The 19,538-nt window shown below is 36.7% G+C and overlaps 2 protein-coding genes across 5 annotated transcripts in view; both read right to left on the bottom strand.

Annotated features, from left to right (window-relative positions):
* The window catches only part of LOC139136792 (NECAP-like protein CG9132), a 101,487-nt gene that overhangs the window by 22,288 nt on the left and 59,661 nt on the right, over positions 1-19,538 (bottom strand). For all 3 annotated transcript variants that reach the window (XM_070704627.1, XM_070704628.1, XM_070704629.1), the window contains 2 exons: positions 5,671-5,787; positions 5,053-5,218 (listed from right to left, as the gene is read on the bottom strand). In XM_070704627.1, coding sequence (XP_070560728.1) covers positions 5,780-5,787 — 8 coding nt within the window. In that variant the 3' untranslated portion in view covers positions 5,053-5,218; positions 5,671-5,779. The remainder of the gene's footprint in view (positions 1-5,052; positions 5,219-5,670; positions 5,788-19,538) is intronic.
* LOC139136783 (uncharacterized) lies at positions 8,674-17,668 on the bottom strand. Of its 2 annotated transcripts, XM_070704618.1 has the most exons (3): positions 17,314-17,668; positions 16,649-16,677; positions 8,674-15,682 (listed from the first exon to the last, which is right to left on the bottom strand). In XM_070704618.1, exon 3 carries the CDS (start codon positions 14,226-14,228, stop codon positions 12,612-12,614), a length of 1,617 nt encoding a protein of 538 aa, XP_070560719.1. In that variant the 5' UTR covers positions 14,229-15,682; positions 16,649-16,677; positions 17,314-17,668; the 3' UTR covers positions 8,674-12,611. The 2 variants fall into 2 exon arrangements, with proteins under 2 accessions (XP_070560719.1, XP_070560720.1); XM_070704619.1 differs by lacking the exon at positions 16,649-16,677.

Here is a 19,538-nt window from a genome sequence, read left to right as displayed (position 1 = left end):
TATGTCAAGTTTCAAATTGAGAACTTAATTATGGTCCTGACTGGAATTCAGTTATTGGTAATAATTTTGAGCATTACGCACATGTACATGTAGGATGTGTTGATAAGTATGTTGATTTTGATTAACGAGTAATTGAGCGATGTTCATAAAACATAATATTACTGTAATATTATGTTTTGTGAACATCACTCAATGTGAAGTTTATGTAGTGTGTCCCTCAAAAGTGAAAGAATTAAACTTTTGCTCAAACTTTCCTTGAAATGACACTTTCAACCATTCTTTTACTTAATCAAGAATAAAAATCAGGGGTCTCCAAATATTTGAAATTCAAAAAGGCTGCCATCCCTATCTTATATTTCTTTTGAAAATAATATTTCGATCTTCAAAAAACTAAGACTGAATTTTTTTACTCCAAGAGCTCTAAAATGATCCCCCACAAGTGGTACACTAGTAAAAATGTGTGGAAAAAATGTGTGACTGAATATCATTTTTTTTTTTTTCTACGAACTGCCACTGTCGGTGACGGACGTGTTTTCACAACGCTCCGTCTCATTTCGAGAAAACTGAGCCTGACTGTTAAAATGGTACCTTGAAATCTGTTGAAAATGAAGTGTAACGACTGTGGCACTAAAAAGGATGTCCATTTGTGTCAAGGCGACTTAGATTTATGTCCCCGATGTGAAGCAAGACGATTTCCCAGGACAAGTGGAAGACTGTCACAGAACAACAAAGACAAGATGGCGGAAGGCCACGGTGAAGTACCAGTATCAAGTGTCGAAGGTAGACTTGCAACTTTATGTCATAAGGTTGATCAGTTATCTTCCGTGACATCCACCCTACGAGAGCTTTAGGAGTCAGTAAATTTCATGAGCACCTGCTTTGAAGATTACCGAAAACAAATGCAAGAAATCACCATGGAAAATACAGCTCTCCGCCAGAAGTTGGAAACAACTGAAGGAAAACTAAAAGCAGCAGAAGACGAGATTGAAGAAATGCAGCAATACACGAGACGTAACAACCTAGAAATACATGGCATACCCGAAACAAACGAAGAAAATACTGACGACATAGTAAAAAGAGTGGCAGAAGCTGTGGGTGTACAAGTCACGGATAATGACATCGACATCAGTCATCGATTGCCCAAGAGGAGAGATCTACAACCAACTGCAATCATCGTGAGGTTCACAAGACGATCAGTTCGAAACAAACTTTATAGTGCAAAGAAAAATTTCATAAGAAGACAGCATCCGATATCGGTATAACTCATCAAAGGCAGGATAACCATATTATCTACATCAACGAACAATTAACCAGAAATAACAAAAAACTGTTCCACGACGTCAACGTAAAGCGAAAAGCAGTGAAATGGAAATATATCTGGACTCAAAACAGGAAGATATACGTCCAAAAGATAATGAAATCCCGGCGATAAACATCAACTCAGAAAGAGACATTCAGCGCATAAAGTAATGTAAATTCTCACTCGTATTTCACGGTTTCTCTTGTAATTTTAGCTACATTTTCCCATGATAATTGACGACACTACGATCAAATTTAATTGTAGGGCGCACAGCGTCGAACACTTCAGATCGAGCACTGAGATTGTCAAAAACTCCTGTTCTTTTTTGCATCTGAACATTCGTTCACTGCCCAAACATTATGATGATTTTGTATCATTCTTAGATGTCTTACAATACCAGTTTTCATTCTTGGCTCTTTCAGAAACATGGTTGAACTCAAACGATGCAAATCTTTTCAATTTACCTTCATATAATTTGCTTACTTGCAACAGAGAAGAGTCTAAAGGTGGAGGGGTAGCATTGTACATTCATGACTCGGTTTCTTACACTTGCATTAACACCTCCAAAATTATGCACTGTGAATCTATCTTTTTTGATAGCCTCAATAATAACAAAAAAGTACTAATAGGTGTTATCTATAGAAAACCGAATACACCCTACAATGAATTTATTGAGAGTTTTGAGGCTAGCCTCCACCAGCTGTCAGCCAAAGGTCAGGATTGTGTTATCCTAGGTGATTTGAATATTGATATGTCAGCGGATGCTCCTCCATCTTCAAATTACTTTACACTTGTGAATTCTTATAATGTCTCCCAAATCATCAACACACCAACAAGAGTCACAGACCAAGCCAGTACTATTATCGATCATTTTCTTACCAATATTACAAATTATTTCATTGAATGTGGTACAATTCAGACAGATATTAGCGATCATTATCCAATTTTTGGCGTCCTTAAACAATTTAGTCATGTTTTCAATTCCAACTCAAATACTTATAAATATGACTTCAGGAGTTATAACCAGAACGCATTCTTACACGATTTAAATAATGTTTCTTGGCTGCCCGTGTATGATAGCTCCGATCCTAATGAGGCATATGAGATATTTAACAACATTTTTCTCGAAGTCATGAATAAACATGTTCAAATTAGATTAGTTAAGAACAATTCTAAATCTATCTGCAAGCCCTGGCTTTCTTCTGGCCTAATGAAATCAATTAGGACTAAACACAAACTATTCACGAAAGTCAAAAACAACCCACAAAATGTCGAATTAAAGCACAAGTATAATAAATATAGAAACGTTCTTACAAAACTCCTGAAGTCAGCCAAGAAGAAATATTTTGCAGTTTCAATGCTCAATGCCGGAGGGGACACAAACAAAACTTGGGAAGTGATCAGAGAAATTCTTAACAAAAGTCAGAATAAAACGTTCCCCACTACTTTAAATCGCAACGATCCCGAAAAAACGCCCCTCTCAAATAGTATTGACATAGCAGAAGAATTTAATGATTATTTCACCAATATTGGTCCAAACCTTGCTGCTAAAATCAAAGCGAATGTTGACTTTCACCACTATTTACATGGACAATATACAAACTCGTATTTCTTTCACCCTGTCAGTGAACAAGAAATCATCAGCGAAATTGGACGTCTAGACTCAAAAAAATCAATAGGTCATGACAAGATTCACCCCAAAAATTTTCAACATGCTGCACCTGTTATTAGTCATCCACTTGCTCATATTATCAATTGTTCATTTAGCCATGGCATTTTCCCCGACCAATTAAAAATAGCGAAAGTGATTCCGGTCTACAAAAAAGGTTCTACCTCAGATGCGTGCAACTATCGCCCCATTTCCATTCTACCCATTTTCAGTAAAATCTTTGAGTCAATTGTTAATAAACAGCTCATCAATTACCTTGACAGATATGATATTCTTTCAAAATGTCAATATGGATTTCGTAAGAAACACAACACAAAACTTGCTATAGCAGAGCTCATCTCTGATATTGCTGAAAAACTAGACAATGATCTGATAACCTTCGGTATTTTCATTGATCTTCGCAAGGCATTTGACACTTTAAATCACAGCATTCTTCTTCAAAAGCTTGAACACTATGGAATTAGACGTTTACCACTTCTTTGGTTTAAGAGTTACTTGTCAAATCGTCAGCAAACAGTCTCCATCGGTAACAAGTCATCCTCGTACAAGCCAATCAAATGTGGAGTCCCACAAGGGTCAATTTTAGGGCCTATTCTTTTCTTGTTGTACATAAATGATATTGTGAACTCAACTAGTAACCTTCATTTTAGACTGTTTGCTGATGACACCAACTTATTTAAATATCTAAACAACTCAGTTATAGACATCAATGATATAGATATTGATTTTCATAAGGTTTGTAAGTGGTGCAATGCCAATAAGTTAACTATAAACTCAGATAAGACAAATAATATGATAATTAAGTCAGCTAGGAAATCTGTAAATACTGTTGGAAAGTTGAGTGTTGACGGATCCCCAATTCAAGGCGTCTTATCAACCAACTACTTAGGAATTTCCATAGATCACCACATGACGTGGAAAACACATATTGATAAAGTTAGCAAATCCATCGCGCCCCTTGTAGGTGTTATCTCACAAATCCGTCATTTTGTTCCCAGATCAACTCTCATCCTACTGTACAACTCAATGATTCTTCCTCGAATTTGCTACTGCATTGAAATATGGGGAAACACATACTCAACTTTTCTCCAACCCATTCTCATTTTACAAAAAAAGTTGGTACGACTTATCACCTTTTCAGATTTCCGTACTCATACTGTCCCCCTTTTCCAGAAACTCAACATTCTTGACATCAACAAGCAATGTAAATTAAATACTTGCCTATTAATTTTTGACTTAAAGAAAAATCGCTTTGTTCATGATGAATATCACTACCTCGACAGATTGCCCCATAATTACCCAACATGACTTGCAAGGAACGACAATTTCTACATCCCTAAAGTAAACCTCTCTATAACTCAGCACAGTCTCAAATACGCTGCAACTAAGCATTGGAATTCGCTACCTGACTCATTGAAAAAAATTGATAATAGAACCTCATTTAAGTTACAATTGAAGCAATATCTTCTTTCTACTTGATCAGTTTTTCATTCTCTTTCTGTCACCTTACTTTCACCATTTTGATGTATATTTATCTATTTCGTATTTAAATTTCAATGTCAGCCTGATGCAAATGCAACGCATTTTACTCATAGTTTCGTTTTGGGGCCACAAGCTCGACTAGTTCTAAAGAACTATTTTTGTGGCTCCAGCCAGGATCAGGTTCCTTCTTGAGTTGAAAAGCAAACATTGTGAATGTTTTGTCGTTTCTGGCGAATAAAGATTATTATTATTATTATTATTATTATTATTATTATTATTATTATCTGTCTGCTAGGGGCATTTTACCTTAATGAGAAAGATGAGTTCATCCATTGCAGTAGTATTTATTATGTTGAACTATCATGCGAGCGAAATTCTTGATATTTAAGTTCACTCTTTGATATTTAATAATTGACAAACTTTTTGAAAAACACACTTGTTGCAAGAGATGGTTGTATATGATAAAATATGTGAATACTAAAATCTTTCACATTCATATGTCTCTTTTAATTGTTGTTCCTGAATTTAAAGAAAATTGAAAGAATGGTCAGCTTCTCTGACTGGCACCACTGAAAAGTTCATCCAAGCAAACAGAGCTTACCAAACAAATTATGGCTGGCTTGTTGAGCAGGCTCCTGTGGTTGAGTCTGTCCAGCTTGGCCTGGTGGTGGAGTTAAAGTTGGTATTTTTGAGCCTGGTGGTGGTGGTAAAAACCCAACTTGTCCTGTACGCTTGGGTCTTGCTACACCTGTACTTGACTTTTTACTCTGATAACAGAATGTGCAAATGTGATATGACAACATTGATATTATAGGTCAGTTGATACATGAATGATAAAGCTTATACCAGACGAGTTTAATTTTAATTAGATCATTGAATAACAGCTCAGAAAAGCTGCTGGCTACATGCACCAGGATGTGTGGTGGGACATTTCTTAATGATGCATGACAGTTGGTTTGAGGAGACCTTATTTAACATATTAATTAGTGAGATGTGTGCATAATTGCATTAAGAAAGCTCTTCCTTCACAGATTCTGCATGTAAGGGCATTCATTGATGGTACCAATCTTGAATTATTTATTGTTTGTACCAATACAAATCATTCATTGATAGTGCTGATCTTAAATCATTCATTGATGGCACTGATCTGGAATTATGAAAACTACATGCACATCATGTTGAAAAGTATCAGCAAACAGGTAAGAGATAGAGAACATACCCCTATTTATTTATTTTTATCGTCTGTCCTTCTTTCAAATTAAGGTGTAACTTTGGTCCAGGATCCACTGCAGCTTTCTTCTCTTCTTCTTCAAATTTTTTACTTTGTTTTACCGATCTATGAAAACAAAACAAGAAAAACTATCTTGATAAAAAGAAGAGGTGGGAGAGTGGGGAAAAACAAAGAGTGGGAAAAACATGTACAAGGGATCTGGTAAAAAGTAATGCTACCTCATCAATCTCCTAGACCCTACCCCCTCCTGAATATCAAATGTTCCACCCCTTGGTAGACCATGTTTACATAAGACCAGCTGGCAGGAAATATATTTACAACCTTGGGGATGTTTTAATTAATGCTATGGGAGCTTCCATTCGAATGTAAATAGCACTTAAATTAGTTACAGATAGTGAAATGCCTTCCACTGTTGGGGTGATTACGACATCTGGAATTATCCCGGATCCAAATTTCTCATCAGTTCTTGTGTGTCTTACATGCAAAAGTTGCAAAAATTGGTTCGCAATTAAACAAATTTACCTCTGCTTTGTCTGGATCAAATTTTACTACAAATTGATACCAAATATGACAAAATTATGTTCACAGCCTTTGAAACTGTCTCACAACATATCCTGGGTTGGTGTAGGTCATTTAAGGTCACAAACTGAGAACTGAATTTCCTAAAATATAAAAAATACCGTCAAGGACACTATGTGCTCACATTCGGTTTGAATTGGTCCATTCAAGAAATATTTAAACCAGGAAAAACAAGAATGACAAAAGCAAATAAGGTCTCCAACTTAGGTACTGGAGGTCACCTTTAGGAACATGCATATCAACTTCTATAGCAATGGGAGAAGCAGATCCTAAATACATAAGCAAATGTCAACAACAAAAAACAGAGAAGGCTTGATAAAAAGAAACGGTGGGAGTGGGCAAAAAATGCACAAGGGATCTGGTAAAAAAGTAATGCTGCATCATCGATCATCTAGACCCTACCCCCTCCTGAATATCAAATGTTCCACCCCTTGGTATTACATAAGACCAAATGACAGGAAGTACATTTACAACCTTGGAGATTTTTAATTAATGCCATGAGTGTTATCATTCTAATGTAAACAGCACTTAAGGTCTAATATCCTATCAAAATTGGAGGGTATAGAACTTGTGGTTACTGAAATATGCATATATATGTATAATCAAGGTCAAAGGTCATCGAGGTCACATGACATTTGAACAAAAAAAATTATATTGCTAATTAATCCCTATATGCCAAAAAATCAGATCTCTAGCTCTATTCGCTTGCCCAGAATTAGATGTGTACATAATTAATGAGGTAAAGCGTGTGTTGTCATAAGGTCTCCCATCTTACTAAATACAAAGGACATAGCACTTGTGGTTACTTATTTATTGACAGAAACATATATTTTAGGTAAAAGGTCATCGAGGTCACATGATATTTTGTCAAAGAATTTCTCTCCTATAGTTATCCCTATATACCAAAAATCAGACATCCAGCTCTATTGGCTCGCTCAGAATGAGATATGCGCATAATTATTGAGGTACAGTATGTGGCGTCATAGGGTGTCCCATCATACCAAACATGAAGGGTGCAGCACTTGTGGTTACCGAGTTATGGAAAAATATGTATATTTGAGGTCAAAGGTCACCAAGGTCACATGACATTTTGTCAAAAAAATTGTTTTGCTAAGTTATTCCTATATACCAAAAATCAGACCTCTAGCTCTATTGGCTCGCTCAAAATTAGATATGTGCATAATTAATGAGGTACAATATGTGGCGTCATAAGCTGTCCCATCATACCATACATGAAGGGTGTAGCACTTGTGGTTACTGAGTTATGGACAAATATGTATATTTGAGGTCAAAGGTCACCGAGGTAACGTGACGTTTTGTCAAGAAAATTGTTTTGCTAAGTTATCCCTATATACCAAAAATCAGACCTCTAGCTCTATTGGCTCGCTCAAATTAGATATGCACATAATTAATGAGGTACAATATGTGGCGTCATAAGGTGTCCCATCATACCATACATGAAGGGTGTAGCACTTGTGGTTACTGAGTTATGGACAAATATGTATATTTGAGGTCAGAGGTCACCGAGGTCACGTGACGTTTTGTCAAAAAAATTATATTGCTAAGTTATCCCTATATACCAAAAATCAGACCTCTAGCTCTATAGGCTCGCTCAAACTTAGATATGCACATAATTAATGAGGTACAATATGTGGCGTCATAAGGTGTCCCATCATACCATACATGAAGGCTGTAGCACTTGTGGTTACTGAGTTATGGACAAATATGTATATTTGAGGTCAAAGGTCACAGAGGTCACGTGACATTTTGTCAAAAAAATTGTTTTGCTTAGTTATCCCTATATACCAAAAATCAGACCTATAGCTCTATTGGCTCGCTCAAAATTAGATATGCGCATAATTAATGAGGTACAATATGTGGCGTCATAATGTGTCACATCATACCATACAAGAAGGCTGTAGCACTTGTGGTTACTGAGTTATGGACAAATATGTATATTTGAGGTCAAAGGTCACAGAGGTCACGTGACATTTTGTCAAAAAAATTGTTTTGCTAAGTTATCCCTATATACCAAAAATCAGACCTATAGCTCTATTGGCTCGCTCAAAATTAGATATGCGCATAATTAATGAGGTACAATATGTGGCGTCATAATGTGTCCCATCATACCATACAAGAAGGCTGTAGCACTTGTGGTTACTGAGTTATGGACAAATATGTATATTTGAGGTCAAAGGTCACAGAGGTCACGTGACATTTTGTCAAAAAATTTGTTTTGCTAAGTTATCCCTATATACCAAAAATCAGACCTCTAGCTCTATTGGCTCGCTCAAAATTAGATATGCGCATAATTAATGAGGTACAATACGTGGCGTCATAATGTGTCCCATCATACCATACAAGAAGGCTGTAGCACTTGTGGTTACTGAGTTACTGAGTTATGGACAAATATGTATATTTGAGGTCAAAGGTCACAGAGGTCACGTGACATTTTGTCAAAAAAAACTGTTTTGCTAAGTTATCCCTATATACCAAAAATCAGACCTCTAGCTCTATTGGCTCGCTCAAAATTAGATATGCACATAATTAATGAGGTACAATATGTGGCGTCATAAGGTGTCCCATCGTACCATACATGAAGGCTGTAGCACTTGTGGTTACCGAGTTATGGACAAATATGTATATTTGAGATCAAAGGTCACCAAGGTCACATGACATTTTGTCAAAATATCCGAGATATATGCGTGAACGGATGGACTCACGGATGGACGAACAGACGGACATGACCCAATCTATAAGCTCACTGGACTTCATCCGTGGGGACTAAAAATTGTGTCACTGCATCCTTTTTGCAATATGAATACGATGAGAAACTAAATTTTTATTTTTCGTGGCCTTATACACGGGAGTCTATGGAGATCTGCCTTATACATGGGAGTCTATGGACGTGTAAACTAAAAATATGCAAATTTCACCACGATTTCCCCAAATTTGGCAAAGGTCACTCCTATGCACTTCCATACAAAGTATAAGGTCTCCCACCCTACTAAATACAAAAGACATAGCACTTGTGGTTACTTATTTATTGACATAAACATATATTTTAGGTAAAAGGTCATCGAGGTCACATGACATTTGGTCAAAAAATTTCTCTCCTATAGTTATCCCTATATACCAAAAATCAGACATCCAGCTCTATTGGCTCGCTCAAAATTAGATATGCACATAATTATTGAGGTACAGTATGTGGCGTCATAAGGTGTCCAATCATACCATACATGAAGGCTGTAGCACTTGTGGTTACCGAGTTATGGACAAATATGTATATTTGAGGTCAAAGGTCACCGAGGTCACGTGACATTTTGTCAAAAAATTGTTTTGCTAAGTTATCCCTATATACCAAAAATCAGACCTCTAGCTCTATTGGCTCACTCAAAATTAGATATGTGCATAATTAATGAGGTACAATATGTGGCGTCATAAGCTGTCCCATCATACCATACATGAAGGCTGTAGCACTTGTGGTTACTGAGTTATGGACAAATATGTATATTTGAGATCAAAGGTCATCAAGGTCACATGACATTTTGTCAAAATATCCGAGATATATGTGTGAACGGATGGACTCACGGATGGACGAACAGACGGACATGACCCAATCTATAAGCTCACTGGACTTCATCCGTGGGGACTAAAAATTGTGTCACTGCATCCTTTTTGCAATATGAATACGATGAGAAACTAAATTTTTATTTTTCGTGGCCTTATACATGGGAGTCTATGGAGATCTGCCTTATACATCGGAGTCTATGGACGTGTAAACTAAAATATGCAAATTTCACCACGATTTCCCCAAATTTGGGAAAGGTCACACCTATGCACTTCCATACCAAGTTTCAAATCAATCGGACTTGTGGTTTCAGAGCAGGAGATTTTTTGACCAAAAATGGTAGAAAATTACAAAAAAATTCATGAAAAATAGCAAGTCCAAGATACTGACCCAAGATGTGCACAATCATTTCATGTCAGCCCAAAGTACTTACATGCTAATTTTTCATGTAATCTGCTCAGTGGTTATTGAGTTTTTTCAATTTTGATTGTTTTTACATTTTTTCACTTAATTTGCATATTTTTGGCAATGACAACTTCATTTGAACAAAATCTCATCTACAGCCCATCATCCATGTACACACCAAATATCAAGATGAAATGTACAGCAGTTTTGGAGTTTTTGATGTTGACGGACAGACATACAGACATACAGACATACATACATACAGACATTTCCCTAGCCTATAAGAATAGCTTCCATTGCCATATATACATATGGCCATGGGAGCTAAAAATCACCTCAGCTTTGTTTTCTGGATCAAATTTTCCTACAAATTGGTACCAAATATGACAAAATTATGTTCACAGCCTTCAAAATTGTCTCACAACATATCCTGGGTTGGTGTAGGTCATTTAAGGTCACAAACTGAGAAAAGTACCTAAAATATACAAATTTTGGGGTTTCCCAACACTTTGAGCTGAAAATTTATCTAATAACATCTTTCGGGACTTTATACCAAATTACAAAGCTATCAAACAAGGGACTTTATACCAAATTACAAAGCTATCAAACAAGTAATTTTGAGATAAAGTTTTCTTGACCAAAAATGACAATATTGTCTTAAAAATACAATTTTTTATATTTCAGGACAATTTCCACATATCTAAACGTCTGTGTACCAAATATGAAAGCTGTCTGTCCAGGGGTTTTAAAAAGGAAATACTGTCTAAGATTTTTTGACCAAAAATGACAAAATTGCACAAAAATAGTAATTTTCCACATTTTGTCATAATTTCAACAAATTAGAAGAGTGACACCCTTGCAAAGAGACAACGCAAATTTGAGAGCGATTGGGCTGGCGGTTTCAGAGAAGAAGAATTTTTACTGAAAATGAGAAAAATCACAAAAAAATTCAGCAAAAATACAAAATTAAGGATATCTTCACAATATTCATAAAACTGTATAAGTAGGGGTGTCACACAAAAATATTATAATTAAGAAACAAACCAGTTTCCATTATTATGTAAGAGAGATTTCTCTGAAAAAACATTTAACTTCTTACATTTTCAGTATCGGACAATCCGTAAAAAATTTACAGCACTTTGAAGTTCTGGCTTTTTCAAAGTTTTTCAAAGAAAAATGCCAAAAATGTGACTTTTTGATAAAATGACAAATTTAACTGAGTGTATTTTAAATAAATAAAATGAGGACCCCTCTATTTGAATTGATAGTAGCAGTAAAAGTCCGTTTGTAATAAATAAACAACTAATTGAGCGTAAATTTTGCAAATTTGTGAAACAGTAGGGTCACAAAGTATTAGCTGCATCATCTAGTAGGTAATTTTTGATGATCTTTCCAATGATGATATCATTTTTGCGCTAAACGGTACAGAAATACAAGTTTCCATGGCAACCATCCCCAAATTTTAAAGATAAGCATAATATTAAATATGAATAATTGATGATGACATTGAATGTAGCAAATAACTACATTTAAATCTTTTCTGGGTCTCACATACAAGTTCCACTTTGACAGGGTAAGTATTAGTTTCCATGGCAACAGCATAAAGTCTCCCTAAAACAACATTACTGGTAATCCGCAGACTTACACATGAAGTACATATACAAATTAGACAGTATGGGAAAAGTTGCATGGAATGAAATCTGAAAAGTATATAGTACTTCATCCGGTTAAATGTTACATATTGTGTTTACATGTTGCTATGGTAACCATATATCATACAAGTAAAGCAATTCTTTGTTTTCAGCTGTCAGTGAATTTTCATTTCGGTAAAACCGCATATCATCCAATGAATAAAAGTTTCTTTATACCTGATGAAGTTCTCTTTTGGTTTTTATTTCTTCCGACTTCGTTTTTTTGGAGGCCAGTGATGTACAAAGTACTTATTATAATATTGATTATATTCTTTTTCAATTTTATCACAATTCTCAATTCTGAATAATCTGCCACTGTAATTCTGTGGGGTAAGAACTACTGCCGAACTGATTACAAATTTAGGGTGTGTAACTTGTACGTCTGGTGCAAATGGCCAAGAAAATCCTGTTCCCTGTCTCTGCATATAACTTATATTATAAGTGACGTTGAGTGTGCTGTCAGGATTTACAGAGATGACACTTCCTGGGTACCAGTGGTCTTCATAAGCAGTTATCACAATGTCTCCTGGATTGTAGACCTTGTCATCCGGGGCAGAATGGTATGTGTCATCCTCTCCATCAGACTCAATGTCACTGCCACTTTCAGAAGAACTTTCCTCACTGTCACGTTTATTTTCCTCTGTTATCATCTCCTTTTCCCTGTCAACTATTTTAACAGCTCTCTAGGAGGCGCCAATGGCTTCTTTTGAGAAATTTGCCTTGATTCTACTGATCATGTCTGTCATTTCTTCCTGTTGTTCTTCTGTAAGTTCTGGCAATGATGATGATGCAATGCTAACATCCTGATCTTTCTCGTTTACAGGTTTCAGACCTCCAGCTTTTATAGTCTCAATGATTAGCTTCAGGTTTGATGTCAGCTCTTCAACTGTCAACTGTTTACCCATTCTGGAGAATTTCATCAGCGGAGCAATCTCACTGTCAAACCTGTAGGTTTCACGACAGAAGTTGATGTGTGCCTTGAGTCCACTTAACTGTTTTGTTTTTGTTTTCAGGTTTTGGACAAAGACATCTACATCCTCAGCTGACTTGCATTCACCTCCATGCTCATTAATTTTCTCAAGCCACTCTCTCAGTTGATCAGACTTTCTTTTGCTCTTGTTTTCTTGTTCCTTGGCTTGCTGCTTCATGAGTTCCTCTTTCTGCTTTTCGGTTGCCATCTGTCTCTCCTTATATCTATTCATCCAGTTTCTTCTTTCTGTTCTTGCTTTTCTCATGACTTTGTTAAGGTGGTCATCACTCAGGCCATCAAGCCACTGGGCTGTATCATTACATCTGTACATGACTGATCCTTCTGCGGCCATTGGGCCAATGGAGGGTTTGATTTGTTTTACATAGGCCCAATAGCCAGAGTCATTTTCACCTCTTTTGTTAGATTTTGGCATTCCACTGGTTTCTTCCTTCGTTTGGTCAGAAACATTGTCAGGGATGCTGTACTTGCCATGAAGTTGGTCTATGAATCTTCTTTCAAGAAGAACAGTCAAGGCACTACAACACACTTCCAGAGCCTGCTTTGTCAGAGTTTGTACTTCAGAGTCAACATCTTGATAGAGTGCATCAAATACACTGTCTTTCTTGACTGGTACATAGGTATTGTCATCCAGTTTAAAGAGTGCTGGTATGTCCCTGGACAACAGTGGAGTAGCATCATCACTCCATTCAGTTAACAAACTCTGCAACTGTTGTACTTGAGGAGTTACACCCTCTATGATATGCAGCTTATCATTCTCGATCCACTCCCAGTAGGGTTCAGTGATGTGCTTGTGCAGGATTCCAAGGGCTCTAGCACCAGCCAACAGTGGTCGACATGCAACATCTGCCTGAACTGCTCGAAGCAGTTTGTTTCCAGCTTTGACATATCCATCTGAAAACATCTGTGAAATATGCCGATGATGATAGTAGGTACCTGCGGCACATTTAAACATCACATTGAAGCGGTTGGCTCGGAAGGGCACCACTTGACAGCTGCTGACAGAATGCATGGATCTATATGTCGCAAAGTGGCCAATGCAACCACTTTTCTGGTCTCCACCAGGAGCTACTGCATCAGACACAGTCCTGATCAGTCTCTGAGTAGCAGAGTCAGTATGCTTCCATGAGTATTGACCTGTTTTATCTTGAAATTCTCGCAGGCCCTCTACTCCTAGCTTTCCATATTTTTCCCTCCATACTTCCTCTAATTGCTTCATGGCTTTATCGCAATACGTTGCCGCTCCAATCAACACATGCAGATTACAGAAAAAGTGATTCATTTCACACCTTTTTGGCCTTTGTCCTGTCATCTAAATGGTCCCAGTTTTCTGTAATTTCAGGTACAATGTTTGACCGGTACTCTTCTAACTTCTCATTGAAAAGCTTTTGAGTAGCTGCTTGGTCCCCCATCGTATTCTTTATTTTGGAACACAGGACTTTGGCAGTTGTTGTACTATCATCATCATCTATCAGCTCAGCCATTTTTGCCATGATGAAATTAAAGGCTTCAAGTTGTGTATCTGCATTGCCTGAATGTACTTCTATCAAACCGGATGTTCGGGTTTTCCCTTTGCCCAACGACACTTCAAAGTCAACAACTTTTTGTCCGTCTCTGGAGGTACCATTACTATGCTGGGTTGCATGTGTGCAATTAGACAATTCTTCTGCAACCTGTATTGATGAAACCAGGTTTGCTTCAACAGGAATCAGTCTGCAAAATGTCTCTCCAGGCAAATCAGTTTCACTTACACTGAATTTGCCTATCATCTGTAGGACAGCAGCAGCAACTTTGCTCATATTTTTGTGCTGACACCTAGACTCCCTAGAGTCATATAACACCGCTGCACATCATTACTGTATAAACTGTTGGAATGAGTGCCATCTTTCAGAGTGAGTTTCTTTCCCTCTCTTAATTCGTGTACATCTGACTCAAGTCTGTCCACTTCTTTCTTCAAGTCTTCACATTTTTTATTCAGATCTTTAATTTCTGTGCATTTTTCTGTGAGCTGTTGTGACAGTGTCTGTGATTTATCCTTTCGTTTGTAATAGTTCCTTGAATTTTCACAAGATGCTTGTTTTTCCAGTCTTTTCTCCAAAGATGATATTTTTTCATCCCTTTCCTCAATTTGTTTCTCCAGCTCTTCTATTCTCATTTGTTTTCGTTTTTCTCTCCTATCAACATTATGTGGTTTGTAGTGACTTTCTAGTTCATCCATGTTTGTTTTCCTTTTAGCCAACTTGGTTTCCTCGAACTTAATCTCTTTCTCCATTTGTTCATAATCTTGTAGAACTGATTTTACTTTACTATTTTCTTTGTATGCATCATGTAACTGTTTTTCAAGCTCTTTGTTTCTCTCCTTTTCAGCTGACACCATTCTGTCAAACCGGGCTAACTCTCTCTCTTTAATACCAGTATCCTCTTTCCTGCAGGTGACATTTCGTGGCTTAATTAAAACACATTTTGTTTCTTTCAGACAAGTTATTGCTTTTTCATCTTGATTTCTAACAGCCTTATTTCGTTTGTTTCTGATGGATAACCAAGAGTCTCTCAATTTCTTTTCATCAATTGGCACTGCTTCTTTTCCAAGGAGATTTTGCATCCATATCAAGGCATCTCTCCATGTTGCATTGGTATTTTGTCTGAATTTGTCAAGTTCACTTACTGCCATGTGGGTTAGGCATACAGGGGATGATGACACAGTGTGCAAACTATGCACATTTACACCAAGTTTTTCACACTCCACTCCAATGAAATCACCAGGATCTGGAAAACAAAGATCAAATACTGAGTATATGCTGATTCGAAATTCCATAATTTTATTCAGAATCTTTATAAATACTTGACAGGGCTCAAAATTAGTGGTACTACTGGTAGTCTTGCGGCAGTTGACATCTTACATATGTACTTTGCCATCCTGACTACAAAATTAAAGATGACTCAAAACTTTCAGAGGTCATTGCTTCCAGCAAGAAAGACTTGATAGAAATACCATGATCAGCAACACTTAATGTTGTGTACTACCCACAAAATGACCTTGCTTTTACAAAGGTTTTCATGATTGAACTTGAGAGTTGATATTATATAGTAAACTAGTAGTGTGCACAATTACAAAGTGGCATTTGAAAGGATGATCATTGAACAAAGTAATAATCCAAGATCAAACATTTAGAAAATTGTCAATGTGGAGGTCAAATGTCACAGTCCTTTGAAGTTTGTTTACCTCACCCTAAATGAGTACCGTATTATGTTTACAGGTGATCAATCGGTGGACTTTACTATGTGTTTTAAACTGTTGCATGTATATATCACCCGTCAGCAAACATTTCATAATGATTTGTACCTATGTATTTGTATATAGAGCACTATACATATACAGTGCAAGTAACAGTCAGTCTTATCGGTCAGTTTTAATTGTACCTGTTGAAATAAAAAGATGTTTAACAGTTGAAAAATTCACAAGGGGCCCCAGGGATTTTCAAACTTTATTTCTGAGCAAGTTATTCTATCAAGATTTTACCTGTTGACTTCCAGCTTTTGAAAATGTTTATCATGTCGACCACCAACACTAAAACTAAAAGTTAATTTCGAGCCCTGCATGGGGGTAATCCACTACAAAATTCAGTATCAACAGTAACAATGAACTTAAAATTAATTACATTGCATTTCAAGTGCAATACAAATTCGTCACAACATAATCAAAGTCTAAAAATAAATAAAATAAATGATTACCTTGTACATGCAAAGAAATTATCCATTATCTATAAATTGATAATGATAACAATAATAATATTTATATTAATATAATAATAAAAAATAATGATAAAAAAATAGTATTTATTCCTTATTTTTAGAAGCCAACATGACAAAAACTAGCTGAGCAACAAAATGAATATGTTTATGCCTTATGTATGTCGATTTCATAAGGTACGATCTCAAATATATGAGTTAATGTGATCTCACATTTTAAAAACAACTGTTGTCATGACCCTGTCAAAAAATCATCGTTGGAACTGAAGAATTAGATGGCGAAGGATTGGAACAGCTGATCGAGGGTGTCATGTGATTTGGTCGCGTTGTTGACCTCATGACCTGTAGTAACTATCGTCCTGAATTTTCAAACTAATATTTATTTTCCAATGATAAGTTGACAAAAACCAGCACTTGCCAGCGAAAAACCGTAAAGTTTTCACAGGCGAACTCGCCATTGATTCAAAAACGGAATGACAACGATGCATTGGTAACAGCCGCCGGCCGGCCGGCGACTTGACTCGACGGTATTCATAGCAACAATGACGCTTTCTCTAGAACACATACAAAGTTCGCGAGACTAAAATCTGATAAAAAATTCATTCAGTATTCCTCTAACCAAAAACATCTTTGAAGTTCTGACTTACCTGTCATTTTATCACTGAGCGTTGCGCCTTCAGTGGTTCGGGCGGCGAAGTCCTCATTATCGGCAAAGCTTACGCGTACGCCAGGCTCAAAGGTCGCGGCCATTTTGTAGTTTGTTTTGACTGGAAACAACAGTGGCGGGAACTTTAACCTTTCATCGGGGTTACAGTGTCTCACGTGACACTATGAATTATGCATCATTTGAAAGCTCTAATGCTCTAGAATTAAATTTTGAATTCCGATTTCATATATTCTGAGTTCGTTGGGTTTTAAAAACATTTCAAAATGTTTGGCCGATCATATCTCCGCCAAAAATGCTTCGATTGACAATCGGAAACAAGTTCCATGTAGCTCGAATCGTGGTCTTTCAATTTTTGCATATATTAATATTAAATGAGGTTTGGGAATTCCCGGAATAGACCAAACCCGGAATTCGAATCGACCACGGTACAAACAAAGCCATGTGCGCAAACGCGCACAGACGTACGTGTATTTCCATACGCGTTCAGTACACATGTGGGTTTGTTTGTACCGGCATCACGTGATTATTTGGGCGTACTGAGTATGTAGAACGGCGTACGCATCGCGTCCTTTTTATTCCGGAGTAGAACCATTCTGTTTACGCACGACTTGCCTCCGGGTACCAGTGACCGCCTACGCGTACTGCGGCGGCCGGTACCGCAACACAGACATTTTGACCTTTCATTTTTCGGGTTTAAAACAAAGAAGACTACAAAAAAAATTGAGTTTTGATAAGATATTTTTATTGAATACATAAATCCTGTAAAAAAAATCGTGATAATATGCGGTTTTTCCGTATTTTTTTTACATTTTATTTGACCCGTAATCAGCTAGTTATGACTCAGCGCGAGCAGTTGAACGGACGTGCGACACCCCTAGTATAAGGTTCACCTAAGGTACTTGCACACAAATTTTCAAAGCAATCAAAAAAGCGGTTCTTGAGTTATTAATTCTTAAACATTTTCACATTTTGTAAGCTCATTTGCATAATTTTGGCAATGCAGACTTCATTTGAACAAAATCCCATCTATATTCCAGGTGCATCCACACACCAAATACCAAGCTGAAACGGGCAGCGGTTTGCGTGTTTTTGATGTTGACGGACATACTTTACATACACACATACATGCATACATACACACATACATACAGACGCCATCGACTTCAGCCTATATGATAAACTCACATTGGTAAAACCAAATGTGAGCTAAAAATTGGGGGTTTCCCAACACTTTGAGCAGAAAATCTATCTAATAACATCCCTCGGGACTTTTGTAGCAAATTACAAAGCTATCAGTAAAGTAATTTTGAGAACGAGTTTTCTTGACCAAAAATGACAAAATTGTCTTGATCAAAGTGAGACTTGAGTGGACACCGTGGGTCATCAGTATGTATTAGGGAGATGTGTAGATATTTCATGGATAGTGTTTGATAGATATACGCATAATTCATGAGGTACAGTATGAAGCATCATAAGGTCTCCAATCATACCATATATGAAGGGTGTACCACTTGTGGTTACTGAGTTATGGACAAATATGTATATTTTGAGGTCAAAGGTCACCGAGGTCACGTGACATTTTGTCAAAAAAAATTGTATTGCTAAGTTATTCCTATATACCAAAAATACCGTCAATGACGCTGTACCTTCTCTAATGTGTGGCCAGGTCAGGTAATTGGTTGTTGGCATGGAGTTATTGGTAAATAGTTGATGATGTAGGGGCATGAGGTGAGATATGGACCCAAAGAACCCAAAAGATGATTAAATACATCAATCAGAAAAAAATTCTAAGCTACAGTATAAACTGCCTAAAGATAGTTCAGTGTGGAAAAAAGTTTAATAATTCAGAAATAAGAATTAATTGTCCAAAATAGTAATGACACACTTCCCTACTGACCTGAGTGCATGTGAAATACACAACCTGGCATCTGTAAATTAAATGTATACCAAGTGATCATTTTAAGTCACTTTTAACTGTTTTTAAGGGATATTCCACAGAGTCCTGTGGAAATGATGAAAAATGCTTATCTGGTCTTGTGTTTGTAAAACCTCATGGCTGATAATTGTCATAGTATTCAAAAGATATTGAAAGTGAAGAAATTACTGTTTTTAATAGGCATATTTTCCTTGAAATACATGACCGTGTAAAGAATATATGCTAAAAGTGTTTAAGAGTAAATTCCTTTAAAAAAATAATTTAATCTG

This window comes from Ptychodera flava, chromosome 7, assembly GCF_041260155.1.
Source record: "Ptychodera flava strain L36383 chromosome 7, AS_Pfla_20210202, whole genome shotgun sequence".
In the NCBI taxonomy this organism is placed as follows: domain Eukaryota; kingdom Metazoa; phylum Hemichordata; class Enteropneusta; family Ptychoderidae; genus Ptychodera; species Ptychodera flava.
The sequence above is the reverse complement of the archived record's forward strand: the minus strand, read 5'-3'. Positions and strand labels throughout refer to the sequence as shown.

What these genes read in the sequence shown, in the direction of transcription:
- LOC139136783 (XM_070704618.1), bottom strand. Translation starts at nt 14,228, where the DNA reads ATGACAGGACAAAGGCCAAAAAGGTGTGAAATGAATCACTTTTTCTGT.